This window comes from Heloderma suspectum, chromosome 4 (genome assembly GCF_057233095.1).
Source record: "Heloderma suspectum isolate Gila_16-S chromosome 4, 16-S_ref, whole genome shotgun sequence".
NCBI classification, from domain to species: domain Eukaryota; kingdom Metazoa; phylum Chordata; class Lepidosauria; order Squamata; family Helodermatidae; genus Heloderma; species Heloderma suspectum.
The window spans coordinates 262146001-262163186 of NC_139461.1; the positions used below are offsets into that span (position 1 = coordinate 262146001).

Genomic DNA, 17186 nt, shown 5'->3' on the forward strand with positions numbered 1-17186 from the left:
CTTTCTGAGTTCTTGGTCAACTTTCCTCATCATTGTGTGCAAGTGCATCTGAAGCAAGCCTTAAGCAACATGGCCAGCATATGTTCTGTGTGAGACTCCTCTCAGCCACGCCTTATTCTGTTATCTGCCCAGTCTTTCAGGGTCCTCCTCCTTTAGCCCAAATTCTGCGTTCCCCTCAGCATGTGCATACACAGACAAGGCTCTCACCGTTTTCCAGAGTCACTTGTGCGCTCCTCCTTGATCATGTGCGCTTGCATTTCATTGTGCAAGATGGGGCAGACATCTTCCACATCGAAGGGGGAGATTTCATGCCGGCTTTCTTCATCCTTCACCTCCGAGGCAAAGACCTTCTCTGCAAAGGAGCGCATGGCATCATCGGTTTCTGTCGGAAGAAGGCAAGGAGGTCACTGAGCCAGCCCCAGTGCCACTGTAGGAAGGGGGATTGATCGTGGATGACTCACTATGTCAGCCCTCTGTGCATTCGGAAAAGAGATCAGGCGCTCTTGCTCTGCCCTTTCTACATGTTACAGGGAACTGTAAGACTTTAAAAAAAAGAAGAGTTATTGCATCTGCTATTGAAATGGAGACCCACCTGCACCTAGGGATGTATGGATGTGTAAAATCTATTCCATCTGCGTTTTGCAGATTGTCAGGCACTTTTCATTCCATCATCCGCTCATTGATGGAATTGGATTTCCCCCCCAAAAAAAATTTGCACAAATTTGCACTTGTGAAAATCTACAACTCCTCCCAAAATGTGCATTTCCATGCTTTAGCCTATGGGGGAATTGCTCATTTTTGATGGAGGGGGCGGTTAACAAAAAATTGTGCATTTTTCTATTTTTAAATTTGAGCAAAATTCTGGAAAGTTAGAAAAATTGCCTGCAAGTCCACGGAATATGTGTGACTGGGGAAAAGCCAGTCTGCTGCAGAACATGCAGGTTGGAATCATAAAAATTTGAATTCATTTGATTCCATTGCAGATTTCTCCCACATCCCTACCTGCACCACCTTTTGTGTTGAATTTGATGGCTATGGGGGAGAATGTAGAAAGAGGACTACAGAGTGCTGAAGGAGCTTGTTTATAGTGAGTCATGCCACTGATTCATCTACCTTGGTGTTGTCAACTCTGACTGATAGTGCAGCTCTAGGGCTTTAGCCAGAAGTTTTTTCTCAGTACGTTCTACCCGAGATCCTTTTAACAGGAGAGGCCAGGGATTAACTGAGGAGGACTGGAGTGGAAATGACAAGCAATGGAAGCATGGGTGCATAGATGAATTGCAGAGGAGAAGACTGATAAGCATCTCTTAGTGTCCACTCATTGTTCTAGATGGCTGGAGTCCTCATATCTCCACAGAGTGGAAATATTTGAGCATCTCATTCTGCAACACTGAGTGGACATCATGACAAGCATAATGAGAGTGAAGCTGAATGGTGAGTGATGGGGTTTGCTTTCCTATCCTGTGACTGACATGATATCAGTGTGTGTTTATGGAATGCTAAACCCATCAGCAAAGGAGATCGTTACCTTGTTGTGGTGCTGGAGCTTGAGCACCTCAATGACGTCATGAGCTAAACCGTGAAGGGACACCCAAGACGGGAAGGTCATGGCAGAGAGGTCAGACTAAATATGATCCCTGGGGAAGGAAATGGCAACCCACCCCAGTATTCTTGCCGTGGAAACTAAATGGATCAATACAACCAGAGATATGTCGGTATACCATCGGAAGATGGGATTCCCAGGTCGGAAGATGGTCAAAATGCTACTGGGGAGGAACAGAGGATAAGTTCAACTAGCCCCAGATGTGATGACGCAGCTAGCTCAAAGCCAAAAGGACGGCTAGCAGCCGATGGTGCTGGTGGTGAACGACGAATCCGATGTTCTAAAGATCAACACACCATAGGAACCTGGAATGTATGATCTATTAGCCAGGGCAAATTAGATGTGGTTATTTAATCTATGTCAAGATGAAACATAGACATGTTGGGTGTCAGTGAACTGAAATGGATTGGAATGGGCCACTTCACATCAAATGACCACCAGATCTACTACTGTGGACAAGAGGACCACAAGAGAAATGGAGTAGTCTTCATAATTCATAATAAAGTGGCTAAAGCAGTGCTTGGATACAATCCAAAAAATGACAGAATGATCTCAATTCAAATTCAGGGTAAGCCATTTAACATCACAGTGATCCAGATATACTTCCCTATCACAGATGCTGAAGAAGCAGAAGTAGATCAGTTCTATGAGGATCTGCAGCACCTACTGGATAGTACTCCAAAAAAAGATGTTATTTTCATTACAGGAGACTGGAATGCTAAGGTGGGTAGTCAAACGACACCTGGAATTACAGGCAAGCATGGTCTGGGAGAACAAAATGAAGCAGGACATAAGCTGATAGAATTTTGCCAAGACAACTCACTGCGCATAACAAACTCTCTCTTCCAACAACCTAAGAGACGACTTTATACATGGACTTCACCAGACGGTCGACACCAAAATCAGATTGACTACATCCTTTGTAGCCAAAGGTGGCGGATATCTATGCAGTTGGTAAAAACAAGACCTGGAGCTGATTGTAGTTCAGATCACGAACTTCTTATTGCACAATTTAGAATCAGACTAAAGAGAATAGGGAAGACCCACAGATCAGTTAGATGTGAGCTCACGAATATTCCTCATGAATATGCAGTGGAGGTGAAGAATAGATTTAAGGGACTAGATTTAGTAGATAGGGTCCCGGAAGAACTATGGACAGATGTTCGCAACATTGTTCAGGAGGCAGCAACAAAAAACGTCCCAAAGAAAAAGAAAACGAAGAAGGCAAGATGGCTGTCTGCTGAGACACTGGAAGCAGCCCAAGAAAGAAGGAAAGCAAAAGGCAACAGTGATAGGGGGAGATATGCCCAATTAAATGCAAAATTCCAGAGGTTAGTCAAAAGAGATCAGGAATTATTTTTAAACGAGCAATGCGTGGAAGCGGAAGAAGAGAATAGAATAGGAAGGACAAGAGACCTCTTCCAGAAAATTAGAAACATCGGAGGTAAGTTCCAGGCAAAAATGGGTATGATCAAAAACAAAGATGGCAAGGACCTAACAGAAGCAGAAGAGATCAAGAAAAGGTGGCAAGAATATACAGAAGATCTGTATAGGAAGGATAATAATATCGGGGATAGATTTGATGGTGTGGTCAGTGAGCTAGAGCCGGACATCCTGAAGAGTGAGGTTGAATGGGCCTTAAGAAGCATCGCTAATAACAAGGCAGCAGGAGATGATGGTATCCCAGCTGAACTGTTTAAAATCTTGCAAGATGCTGCTGTCAAGGTGATGCACACCATATGCCAGCAAATTTGGAAAACACAAGAATGGCCAACAGATTGGAAAAAATCAACTTATATCCCCATACCAAAAAAGGGAAGCACCAAAGAATGTTCAAACTATCGAACAGTGGCACTTATTTCACATGCCAGTAAGGTAATGCTCAAGATCTTGCAAGGTAGACTCCAGCAATTCATGGAACGAGAATTGCCAGATGTACAAGCTGGGTTTCGAAAAGGCAGAGGAACTAGAGACCAAATTGCCAATATCCGCTGGATAATGGAGAAAGCCAGGGAGTTTCAGAAAAACATATATTTCTGTTTTATTGACTATTCTAAAGCCTTTGACTGTGTGGATCATAACAAATTGTGGCAAGTTCTTGGTGGTATGGGGATACCAAGTCCTCTTGTCTGCCTCCTGAGGAATCTGTATAACGACCAAGTAGCAACAGTAAAAACAGACCACGGAACAACGGACTGGTTTAAGATTGGGAAAGGAGTACGGCAGGGTTGTATACTCTCACCCTACCTATTCAACCTGTAGGCAGAACACATCATGCGACGTGCTGGGCTTGATAAAGCCAAGGCTGGAGTTAAAATTGCTGGAAGAAACATTAACAATCTCAGATATGCAGATGATACCAATTTGATGGCTGAAAGCGAGGAGGAGCTGAGGCACCTCATGATGAAGGTGAAAGAAGAAAGTGCAAAAGCTGGGTTGCAGTTCAACCTCAAAAAACCCAAGATTATGGCAACCAGCTTGATTGATAACTGGCAAATAGAGGGAGAAAACATGGAGGCAGTGACAGACTTTGTCTTTCTAGGCGCAAAGATTACTGCAGATACTGACTGAGCCAGTAATTTCCTGAGCCAGGAAATCAGAAGACATTTACATCTTGGGAGGAGAGCAATGACAAATCTTGATAAAATAGTGAAGAGCAGAGACATCACACTGACAACAAAGGTCTGCATAGTTAAAGCAATGGTATTCCCCATAGTAACCTATGGCTGCGAGAGCTGGACCATAAAGAAGGCTGAGCGAAGGAAGGTAGATGCTTTTGAACTGTGGTGCTGGAGGAAAATTCTGAGAGTGCCTTGGACTGCCAGAAGATCAAACCAGTCCATACTCCAGGAAATAAAGCCAGACTGCTCACTTGAGGGAAGGATATTAAAGGCAAAACTGAAGTACTTTGGCCACATAATGAGAAGACAGGAGACCCTGGAGAAGATGCTGATGCTAGGGAAAGTGGAAGGCAAAAGGAAGAGGGGCCGACCAAGGGCAAGATGGATGGATGATATTCTGGAGGTGACGGACTCGACTTTGGGGGAGCTGGAGGTGGCGACGGCCGACAGGAAGCTCTGGCATGGGCTGGTCCATGAAGTCACGAACAGTCGGAAGCGACTGACCGAATAAACAACAACAAACCTATCAGCTTCAGAATAGGCTAGGCTCCAAGCTAATGAGAAGCCAGATGACTTAGAAAAGGGGTCTTACCTGTATCGGGCTTCCTCACTGTAGTCTTAGCCCCCTTCTCTGGAGATCAGAATCTGGGTGTAAGATACCACCCTGCTGCTGCTAAACAAATTCACCTGGAATTTGGTGGGAAATGTGTGCAGCAAAGTGCAAGAGTCACAGTTGTTTTTGCTCAGAGAACAGAAGATCTAGGATATATGGAGAGCTCACAAATAGCTGTGGAGTCAAACCTCCAAAGGACAGGTTCTGACCTTTCAAATGACCTGAGGCTACTGCATGATGTTACTTGTTGCAGCCAGCAATGATGGTGTGTGCAGGTACAGTCACATGAAAGGCAGAGGTGGAAACACCTCACATATATACACTGTGCAGTACTATGGACGACTTTAGGCTAGAGTGCTGATTGGGAGAGCTGATTCTGCTCAGGTCGTATTAAGGTACTTCCAGCGTAGGGTACGTAACAGATTTATAGTCTGATCCTATGCATGTTTATGAAGAAGCAAGTCTCCATTGCGTTCAGTGGGATGTATTCCCAAGTAAGTGTGCATAGGATTGCAGCCTTAGTGTCAAACAGAAGCCTGCAAACATACTATACCAACAATAAACTATTACGAACACAGAGATGATGGACAGGAACAACCAGACAGGCAACTGCTGTCTGGAGACAGCTGCTGCATGCAAGCACAGCTTTCATGGTGCACATGTGGAAGCAATGAAGTGATACAGGTCAGCAGGAGGAATAGGCAGCAGTGGAGGCTGGTGGCTCCAATGTCACTGGAGTGGTGAATCTGCTCCAGGTTGCAGTCAGAACCAGTCAGAACTCTAAAGGAGCTATCCAACACATGAAGCTCCTTTAGAGTTCTGACTGGTTCTGACTGAAACTCGGAGCAGATTCACTGCCCCACTGTCATCGGAGCCACCAGCCTCCACCGATAAGCAGGATAAGCACAGGATGTCATGGCAATGAAATGGGAATGCCTGCAGCCATGCTAGTGACAGGTGCATGCAATGCCACTTCCCAGACAGACAACACACATGGGAATGAACTAGGGAAACATGAACTCCACACCCTCCCCAGACTAGAAGGTTGGGTATCGGGGGTCATCCTGCTCTGAGCTCCTGATTAGAGACACTCTCTCTGCGCTGTCAAAGCAGCCACTGGTTCACAGTTCCACAGGACAGGGAGGCCACCTAGCTCTCAGCAGCACCAGAATCCTTGCACACAGGGACTGCTGGCCAAAAGTGGCTCACGCTCAGCCGCACACCCAGCAGTAGCCAAACAGGCAGCCTAGAAAGACAACCATTTCTCAGCAGCACAACCTTTGCCAGTGCCCAGTCTTCAGATACAAGTGCAGTGATCCACCAGAAGCTCAAGAGGTAGAGAAGCTTAGAGTCAAATCCATAACCTTGAAATGAGAATTAACCCACCAACAGGTAATCTGAGCCATTCAACCATATTCCTACTTTCTCAGCATGCAGAGTATTGGTGGTGGTCCAGCTTATAGCAATAGGTGTTTGCAGCTAATTCTGAGGAAATAATTTAATAGAGTGAACTTTGGTAGGGTTCTAACTTTCATGCTTAAAATACTTCCAGACAAAGCTTTTACTGTGAAATCAGACTGCTTCATTTATGGAATTTTAGAGGGGGTCCAGATGCTGGCATCTCAGTTTGTAGCCCTCCTGTGTAATACCGCAACTTCTTCTGTCCTTTCTCTTAGCTGGAACATCCATTAAGGAAGAAAAGATGGAAAAGCTGCCCTATGCCTTTTGAGTGTTAGCACTAGGAACCCTCTGCCTGGAAGCTCTCTTACAGTGCAATCCTATACATATTGACTCAGAAGGAAGCCCCTTGAGTTCAATGCAAGTTACTACTAGGTAAGTGTGTGTAGAATTGCAGGTGTAGTGTCTCAACTCAATAAAGGCAATGCAGGTCCCAGATCCAGCTCTGAAGAGTGCCTTGGAATGGATGTATAGATCAGCTACCCATTACAGCAGCCTTCTCCAACCTGATGCCCTTAAGATGTGTCAACTACAGTTCCCATCATCCCCATCTGCAAGCCATGCTGGCTGGGGATGGTAGGAGCTGTAGTCCAATGCCTCTGGAGGGCACCAGGGTGGGGAAAGTTGCAGTACAGAGTTATAAAGGAAAGTCAAGGATGGTTGTTTTGAAGGACCAAAAAGTGATGCCTCCATTTCTTTAGTCTGAAAGAGACCTCTAAATGAGCAGGCAGAAAATCTCTGAGTTTAAACTAAATACTTGAGTCATTCATTCTGACACTGACACATTGATTAAGGTAGTTGGGCTACTCCAGGAACCCTAAACAGCAAGTGGCTTGAGAACTGCAGCTTTAGTAGCCTTCCCATCCAATGACATTTTGTGGATAGCTTCCTACCTTGTAGAAGTGTCACTCAGCCTTGGGTATGTGACTAAAATAAATATAGAACACTTGGCCTGTTGCTGGATATTTGTGGACAGTTAGTGGTGACATTTGCACAGGATGTATAGATCATTATCCCACTGGATAATGATCTCTATGGTGTTTGAAGTTCAGAAGAAGTTATCTGGGTTTGACATTCAGAAGAAGTTCTCTGAAAAGGTCAGTTTGATACAGCATTGAAATGCCTTGCAAACATGCCATCCAGACTTATGAGGACAGCACTCTTCATGCTGGATCCATTGCACCCTACTGCCATGCCCCACACAAGTTCTTAACCCCAGATGCATCAACCAATTGCTCCTGGGAATTGCTGCTGAGAAAGGGACATTCCCTGGGCTGCTGTGATCATTTTGTCTATTGGGTATTTCAATGATCAACTGCTTGATAAAGCAGCAGGTGACACAAGGAATGCCTCGTAATACTTACGTTTCTCCACTGCTGTTTGGGATTAAAATAAATAAAAAATATGATCAAGTCACGGGCCAGAACACCTGATAAAAGATTTTACCTGTTGTCTGCATTTATACAGAGAAATTAACAGTTGAATTTTTAATAGGCAAATGTTTGTAGAACTGTTACCACTACACACCATAGTTGATGAACAGCTCTACAATGAGCAAGAAGAACAGTTAAGAAAGCAGCTTGGGGCAGCTCGCCAGGCTTCCTGGAGGGAGTCCTCTTAACCATACCTTAAGAGTTTCAGTGCGATTTACCTGGGGTAGCCGTTTCTGTACACTCATTTGGATACAGATGAACACATGGAAAGGAGCATCATGGGCCCTCCACCCTCTTCGTGTTCAAAAATACAGCTTTTGCAGAGACCCTGTGTACAGATACCTGAAGGTCTTGTACATATGATCTGCGAGTGTTGTCTACAAATGTAAGCTTTGTGCCAACGGCAGCAAGGAACACATGGCAGTGTGGCAGTGGCAATTAGGAGCAGGAGCAGCAGCTTGCTCACCTGCTTTCTCTTACTCTGTGGTGGCAGCAGCCACCGCACAGAAAGAGAGAACTGCCATTGCCGCTCACTCGCCTGTTCAGCTGGGAGAGCAACCGAGGAGGAGGAGCCGCTGCCGCTGCCGCCTGCCCCTTCCCTCTGTGCGGCAGGTGGGTTGGAGTAGGAGCCCCCCACCACTGTCATAGATAGCAGCACAGCACAAAGGAGAGGGAAGGGGAAGCGGTCCTACCAGGGAGGGTCATGCCAGTGGTCTTCAAAACCTGGAACTGGCCCTGATCAGAAGGTGTTGTTTCCAGGCAGTTTCGAATAGGGAGGGGGGAGAATTTTGTTCTGTTCAGTTTTTGGTAAGAATTGACCAAAATGTGCAAATTTCTTCATAAAAGGGACAGAAAGAACTTGAGATTTGAAAAATTCACATGTGGGAGAAACCAAAAGTGATCGATTTGTCTATCCATGCTCAGGGCTTTGAGTGCCTAATTCTTAAATGTCTGGGGTTGAATCCTTGCATATCCATCCATGTTAGTGTTGAACTCGGGTTGCCACCTCTTTTTTCTGATACGTCCTCGTCCTTTCTATGACAGGCAGGCATAACATGATCCTCTCCTTGTTGGGAATAGCTGTACCTATTGAATTTGGCCAGTGCAGATGGGTGAGAATTTAGCTTCAGTTCATTTTTGATAAGAATTTACCAAAATGTGCACAATTCTTCACATTCAGGATGGAAAGAACATGAGATTTTAAAGAATCCAATGCTAGGGGGAAAGCAAAACTAACTGATTTGTCCAGCCCCAGTCTTAATGATCTCTTATTACATGATTATGGAGAGCTGGCTTAGGAGCACAACCCAAGAGCAGAAGATCTCTAGGGCAGCAGCTTCCAATAAGCAGATGAGGTGGTGGCCAGCATCAGCTGTTTGGCTTGATTGGTTAAACCCGAACTACCACCCTGGGTTAACAATGAAGATCCACTCTCTATCGGGGAGCTTGGCCTTTTGTCTAGGGATTGGGGTAAATTAGCAAAAGGGTATAATGTTATTAGTCCAGGCCCCACCCTTTGACATCCCACTACTCCTCAGGACTCCTTAATTAGCCAATCCCTTTTGAGCATCATGACTACAGCTCACTCATGCCTACATTAAAAACCACCTTTATTGTTACTTCCCAAATTTAGAGAGAAGTGTGAACCGGTAGACCAGGACAACCCCTTGTTCTACATCTCAATGCCATCAGTGGCCATTTCCCTTCAGGCCTTTGTAGTTATTTCATTTGCTCTTTCTAAAAGTTGTGCTGTCACAACATGAAGGCCCAGACCTTTCCTGTAGGCATTTTAAGAGTCTCCTCCTAATTCTTGTCACATGTAGGAAGACCATAGAGTTGTTTTTTATGTTGTCTATCACACAGAGATAGTCATTTAACACTAATGACTTCAGTGTATGGTTATCTACAATTCCTGGACTGACTTCACACTTTCACCATTCCAAAGCACAGGCCAACCTGTGCTTTTGGTTCTGCCATGACAGTTTATTAGCGTGCTTCTCAGGATTCATCTCATCTCGCTTCTTGGCTGCTGGAAGGAATTAAAAGCTTCATACTAGAAAGGGTGTTGCGGCAAAACCTCCCATATTTCTCCTTTTAAAATTTGTAAAAGTACTAACTAGAACAGAGCTGTATTTATTAAATACAAATACCTTATGCAGAGGGAAACTATTGCACTATTGACATTCTCTTCCAGCAGAATTAACAGTTGCGAGTGGGAGATGGCAAAACCTACCCTAGCAAGAGAGATCCGCTTCATGTGACATGAATATTATAGAATTCTTTGATTATGAACTGTGCATATTCATTTTACCATTTAAAAGGGATATGCCTTTGCACTGAGATAGCAAGGACCTTTGATAACAATTTTGAAATACTGGACAAAGAGAAAAATAGAAAATTTAGTAAAATATTTGCTAGTGCTGTCCACAGTAAGGGATGTTGCTGTATGGACATTTTTAAAAAACCTATTTGGAAGGATCATGCAATTTTGAATACCATCAAAGGTAATGGTAGTTAGATTTAATATGTAGATAGTTCCTTTGTGTGTGTTTTTGACAAAATGCAATAAATCTAATCCAATAATTCTGTTCCAGGCTCCTTGGAACATGTTGCTCTTTTGCTAGTAACAGCATGAGATAGTTCTTGAAGAGTTCAGGACCTTTACAAATGGGGGAAGTGAAGTGGGGTTTCCCCCAGACCCTCTTTTGATATTGCCTTCATGCATGTTTGAACAATGTAGTCAAGGATTCATTTCCTTGCTCCAAATGATATCTGAATAAGCCATTAAAGGTTAATGGAACTCTTCAGCGTACCCCACGTTGGTCAGACACCAATGCCCAGATGTGCTCCTGCGTACTCTTGATCCTACTTCCCATGTATTTTTAACACTGGAGATGAGAGTCTGGGCTCTGCTCAGCTGCATTCAGAGTCTCACCCAACTTACTTCACATCTGTGGCTGAGCCACCACATGCCTGACATTCTGTCCAGATTACTCATTTAGGAGAGCCAACAGCCTTACCAGCCCCTTAATTCAAGCTGCTCTGATTTTTTCCACTTTCTATGGCTGCACCGCATAAAGCCCCCCAGTTAGGAGCAGCCGTATGAACTCAATTTTTTGGGCTATTGGCACCTGCTTCATTATATACAGGAAGGCTGACTCACTGTCCAGGGCTCCATAGGATTCTCTTGGGGTTGGGTTTTTTTTTGACCTACCTGGAACTTTCACCCGAGGCATTTTTCCTACCACCGTCGGAAGAGTCCTTAGAAACTGACCGTGGAGCAGGCAAGTGGAAGAAAGAAGCTGCGCAGCCAGCCAACACTCATTTTACTACTTATCTGTGCTCTTGTAACCTAACTCTCCTTCTCTAAAAGGAGAGGAAATGTAAGCAAGAGACTATTTAAAACTGCAGCCAGGCAAAGTCTCAGTTGCAACAGGTGACGCTGCAGGCTTGGGGTTAGGCGAGGGATGTATGGGCAGAAAGTGTAGAACCCTGCCCCCAACAAAGGAGGCGATGTTGCCAGGATCATGGCTAGGACTGGTGCTTTTCATCAGGCCGAAGTGGACACCTTTCTCTGCCCATTGCTCAGATTAATACAACTCTTTTCACTGAGTCTGGTATTCTGAAATTACATCACACTCCCTTGGATATGTTCTGAATGGGCCCCTCCCTACTGCTACTTTTCTAATGCTTTTTTATTTTGCTAATTCAAACGATTGGGCCACAGCAGCTCCCTTGGAACAAATGTGTGTGGCAGGTGCAGAAGCTCAGGCCTGGGGCCAAATCCAACCCTCTTGGGTTCCCCAGATGGCCATGCCCCTGCTCCTGATCCCACCCCCTTGTCTCTGACCACCAGTCCTTTGGTGGTTTCCCAGCTTCTGTACAGATCTTTCCCCTTCTAAAAGGTTGAAATACCTCTCCTAAGGCTTAGCTACTGTCGGGAAGAGCTAGAGATGTACATATTTTTTTAAAATCTACCTGCATTTTGCAGATTGTTAAGTGCCTTTTGTTCTGTCGTTCGCTCATTGGTGGAATCAGATTTTTTCCAATTTCCCGAATTTGCTGAAATTTGCACTTCCACACATTTGCAAATCCCTCCCCCCCCCCCATGCACAAATCCCCTCAACATGTACGTTTTCATGCATTAGCCTAAGGGGAAAATATACATTTTTGGCTGGTGTTTTTTTTTATTTTACGTACTTTTCTACAACTAAATTTGTGTAAAATTCTGGAAAGTAAAAGAATTGGTCCAGAAGTCCATGGAATCCATGCAACTCAGGAAAAGCCGGTCTGCTGCGGAATCCATGGGTCAGATTCATAGAAATCCAACTCATTTGATTCCACTGCAGATTTCTCCGACATCCCTAGTAAAAGCTTTAGGCTAAAAGATACTTGGAATTCTGGCCCCACCCACCTTTGGCTCCATGCCTCTTGCCTCCAGCCTCAGCCACCACTAGGATACATCTCAAGAGCTTCTCCAAAATGGAATTTTGCCCTCAGGCTGAAAGAAGTTCAATACGCCTGGTATATGGTACATATATTTATTCCAATACTATGTACCAAATCAAAGAGGCTGTTTCTCTGAGTTTGATATGTTTCTACCATGCCTTTTCCAATGGCTCAGTGTGGGTTACGATCAAACCACACACACAATAACCACTGCCCCCTGCCAAAAACTCTAGAGCCAAACCTCAGCAAGTCTTAATGCCCAGAGGCTTTCCTAAATAAGCAAGCCTTGCACAGCTGCCAAAAAGCCTACAGTCAGATACACAACTACACCTCCTGAAGGAGCTTGTGCCACAGTCCAGGGGCCACAACAGAAAATGCTCTGCTTCCAGGCATAGGTGATCTCAGATCTAGATCTAGATATATATGAACACCCCTTCATGGATCACTGCCTTGTTGTGGCGAAGGGGCTTGCGTAACTCAGTGAAGCCATAAGCTATGCCGTGCAGGGCCACCCAAGACGGACAGGTCATGGCAGAGAGTTCTGACAAAATGTGGTCCACTGGAGAAGGAAATGGCAACCCACTCCAGTATTCTTGCCAAGAAAACCCCATGGAACGTATCACAAGGCTAAAAGAGATGACGCCGGAAGATGAGCCCCTCAGGTCGGAAGGTGTCCAATATGCTACTGGGAAAGAGCAGAGGGTATTTCCAAGTAGCGCCAGAAAGAGTGAAGCGGCTGGGCCAAACCCGAAAGGACACTCAGCTGTGGATGTGTCTGGCGGTGAAAAGAAAATCCGATGCTGTAAAGAACAATATTGTTTAGGAACCTGGAATGTCAGATCAATGAATCAAGGTAAGCTGGAGGTGGTCAAACATGAGATGGCAAGATTGAACATCGACATCTTGGGAATCAGCGAACTAAAATGGACAGGCATGGGCGAATTTAATTCAGGTGACCATCATATCTACTATTGTGGGCAAGAATCCCTTAGAAGAAATGCAGTAGCACTCATAGTCAACAAAAGGGTGGGAAAAGCAGTACTGGGGTACAATCTTAAAAATGACAGAATGATCTCAGTACGAATCCAAGGCAAACCATTCAACATCACAGTAATTCAAGTCTATGCCCCAACCACTGAGGCCGAAGAAGCTGAGGTTGATCGGTTCTATGAAGACCTACAACACCTTCTAGAACTAACACCAAAAAAAGATGTCCTCTTCATCATAGGGGATTGGAATGCTAAAGTAGGAAGTCAAGAAATCACCGGGATAACAGGCAGGCATGGCCTTGGTGTACAAAATGAAGCAGGACAAAAGCTAATAGAGTTTTGCCAAGAGAACATGCTGATCATAGCAAACACTCTTTTCCAACAGCACAAGAGGCGACTCTACACATGGACGTCACCAGATGGTCAATATCGAAATCAGATTGATTATGTTCTTTGCAGCCAAAGATGGAGAAGCTCCATACAGTCAGTAAAAACAAGACCTGGAGCTGACTGTGGCTCAGATCATGAGCTGCTTCTTGCAAAATTTCGGCTTAAATTGAAGAACGTAGGGAAAACCACTAAACCTTTCAGGTATGACCTAAATCATATCCCTGATGAATATACAGTAGAGGTGAGGAATAGATTTCAGGGATTAGACCTGATAGACAGAGTGCCTGAGGAACTATGGATGGAGGTCCGTAACATTGTTCAGGAGGCAGCAACGAAATCCGTCCCAAAGAAGAAGAAATGCAAGAAAGCCAAGTGGCTGTCTGATGAGGCTTTACAAGTAGCTCACGAAAGAAGGGAAGTGAAAAGCAAGGGAGAAAGGGGAAGATATACCCAACTGAATGCAGAGTTCCAGAGAATAGGAAGGAGAGACAAGAAGGCCTTCTTAAATGAACAATGCAAAGAAATCGAGGAAAACAACAGAATGGGAAAGACTAGAGATCTCTTCAAGAAAATTGGAGATCTCAAGGGAACGTTTTGTGCAAAGACGGGCATGATAAAGGACAAAGAAGGCAGGGACCTAACAGAAGCAGAGGAGATTAAGAAGAGGTGGCAAGAATACACAGAAGAACTATACAGGAAAGATCTGAATGTCCCTGATAGCCATGATAGTGCGGTCACTGAACTTGAGCCGGACATCCTCGAGAGTGAAGTCAAGTGGGCCTTAGGAAGCATTAGTAACAACAAGGCTAGCGGAGATGACAGTATTCCAGCCGAGCTATTTAAAATCCTAAAAGATGATGCTGTGAAAGTGCTGCACTCAATATGCCAACAAATCTGGAACACTCAACAGTGGCCACAAGACTGGAAAAGGTCAGTTTACATTCCAATTCCAAAGAAGGGCAACGCCAAAGAGTGTTCAAACTACCGCACCATTGCGCTCATTTCACATGCCAGCAAGGTGATGCTCAAAATCCTACAAGCTAGGCTTCAGCAGTATGCGAACCGAGAACTACCGGAAGTACAAGCTGGGTTTCGAAGAGGCAGAGGAACTAGAGATCAAACCGCCAACATTCGCTGCATCATGGAGAAAGCAAGAGAATTCCAGAAAAACGTCTATTTCTGCTTCATTGACTACGCTAAAGCCTTTGATTGTGTGGATCACAACAAACTGTGGCAAATTCTTAAAGTGATGGGAGTACCAGACCACCTAACCTGTCTCCTGAGAAACCTGTACGAGGGTCAAGAAGCAACAGTAAGAACCAGACATGGAACAACCGATTGGTTCAAAATTGGGAAAGGAGTACGACAAGGCTGCATATCGTCACCCTGCTTATTTAACTTATATGCAGAGTACATCATGAGAAATGCCGGGTTGGATGAATCAGAGGTCGGAATTAAGATTGCCGGGAGAATTATCAACAACCTCCAATATGCAGACGATACCACCCTAATGGCAGAAAGCGAAGAGGATCTCAAGAGCCTCTTGTTGAGGGTGAAAGAGGAGAGTGCAAAAGCTGGTTTGAAACTCAACATTAAAAAAACTAAGATCATGGCATCTGGCCCCATCACTTCCTGGCATATAGAAGGGGAAGAAATGGAAGCAGTGACAGATTTTACTTTCTTGGGCTCCAAGATCACCGCAGACGGTGACTGTAGCCATGAAATTAAAAGACGCTTGCTCCTTGGGAGGAAAGCTATGGCCAACCTAGACAGCATAGTAAGAAGCAGAGACATCACCTTGCCGACAAAGGTCCGTCTAATCAAAGCTATGGTTTTCCCAGTAGTAATGTATGGCTGTGAGAGCTGGACTATAAGGAAGGCTGAGCGCCGAAGAATTGATGCTTTCGAACTGTGGTGCTGGAGAAGACTCTTACGAGTCCCCTGGACTGCAAGGAGGTCAAATCTGTCCATCCTAAAGGAAATCAACCCTGAGTGCTCATTGGAAGGACAGATAATGAAGCTGAAGCTCCAATATTTTGGCCACCTAATGTGAAGAGAAAACTCCCTGGAAAAGACCCTGATGCTGGGAAAGACTGAAGGCAAAAGGAGAAGGGGACGGCAGAGGATGAGATGGCTAGATAGCATCACGGATGCAATGAATATGAACTTGAGCACGCTCCGGGAGAGAGCGCAGGACAGGAAGGCCTGGCGTGCTATGGTCCATGGGGTCACGAAGAGTCGGACACGACTGAACAACAACAACAACAACATATATGAACAGAGCAAGGCCTTCAGATACATAGGCAGGGCTTTAACAGTCAAAAGCAGCAACTGGAATTGGCTGCCATTAGGATATAACAAAACAGATTAAGTGGGTGAATGCTGGGATTCATACCAAAATAAAATAGTGCGGAGTAATGTTAAGCTCAGAGCAATTCAATTCTCTCTCAGAAAAGGTTAGCATTAGGTGGATTTGGGGGAAAAACCCACCCCTGAGCGTGCACACACACACACACACACACCTAGAGATCATATTTTTAGAGAACAAGAAGATCATTCTTGAGTGTGTTTTACAGCAACCCACGATATCTATTATCTCAGATGTTCCATGTTTCCATTATACAATGTGCACTATGGTGTATCTCTTACCCTTCAAACCAAGCTCAGCTATCTATTGTGGTAGGTACTACATAGAATATGGCATAAAGGATCCTGCCCCAAATTTATTTATTTATTTATTAAATTTATTAATCACCCATCTGGTTGGTCACCCAGCCACTCTGGGTGATGTACAGAATGTATAATAGAATAAAATTCTATAGTAAAAGCATATTTCTAAAATTACCCTAACCCACCCCAAATGCCTGTCTGAACAACCACATTTTTAATGTGCGGCAGAAGCTCATTAAAGAGGGGGCATGGTGGAGTTCCCTAGGGAGGGAGTTCCACAGAGTGGGGGCCACCACAGAGAAGGCCCTCTCCCTTGTTCCCACCAGTCTAGCTGTCCTGGCTGATGGGACGGAGAGAAGGCCATCCAAGGCTGATCTTGTTAAGCAGCCTGTATGGTGTTGCTGGAGGCGCTCCTTAAGATAGGCTGGGCCGGAACCAGATAGGGTTTTAAAGGTCAAAACCAACACCTTGAATTTGGCCTGGAAAACAACTGGTAACCAGTGCAACTCCTTCAGCACTGGAGTGGTGTGATCTCACTGGTAGCTGCCTTTAATCAGGCGAGCCGCCGCGTTCTGTACCAGCTGCAGCTTCCGAACCGTCTTCAAGGGTAACCCCACATAGAGCGCATCACAGTAGTCTAGATGAGAGGAGACCAGGCATGTGCTACCAATGGGAGCAGATGGTTGGGAAGGTAGGGGCGCAGCCGCCATATCAGATGGAGTTGGTACAGTGCTGTCTGGCTCACAGCTGAGCCTCCATGGACAGCTGGGAGTCCAAAATGACCCCCAGGCTGCAGATCTGGTCTTTCAAGTGTAGCCATACCCCATTCAACACCAGGTCAACATCCCCCAACCTCCTCTTGTCTCCCACCAAAAATACCTCGGTCTGTCTGAAGGGTTCAGCTTCAGCTTATTCCTCTCCATCCAGCCACTCACTGTCTCCAGACATTTGGACAGGGAT

At 45.0% G+C, this 17186-nt stretch overlaps 1 protein-coding gene across 1 annotated transcript in view; it reads right to left on the reverse strand.

The window, feature by feature from the left end:
* The window catches only part of AMPD1 (adenosine monophosphate deaminase 1), a 34278-nt gene extending 23299 nt beyond the window's left edge, over positions 1-10979 (reverse strand). Inside the window, exons 1-2 of the mRNA XM_084853557.1 lie at positions 10943-10979; positions 208-382 (exon numbers count right to left, since the gene is read on the reverse strand). Of these exons, the coding sequence (XP_084709683.1) occupies positions 208-382; positions 10943-10964 (197 nt within the window). The 5' untranslated portion in view covers positions 10965-10979. The remainder of the gene's footprint in view (positions 1-207; positions 383-10942) is intronic.
* Between the last annotated feature and the right edge of the window lie 6207 nt (positions 10980-17186).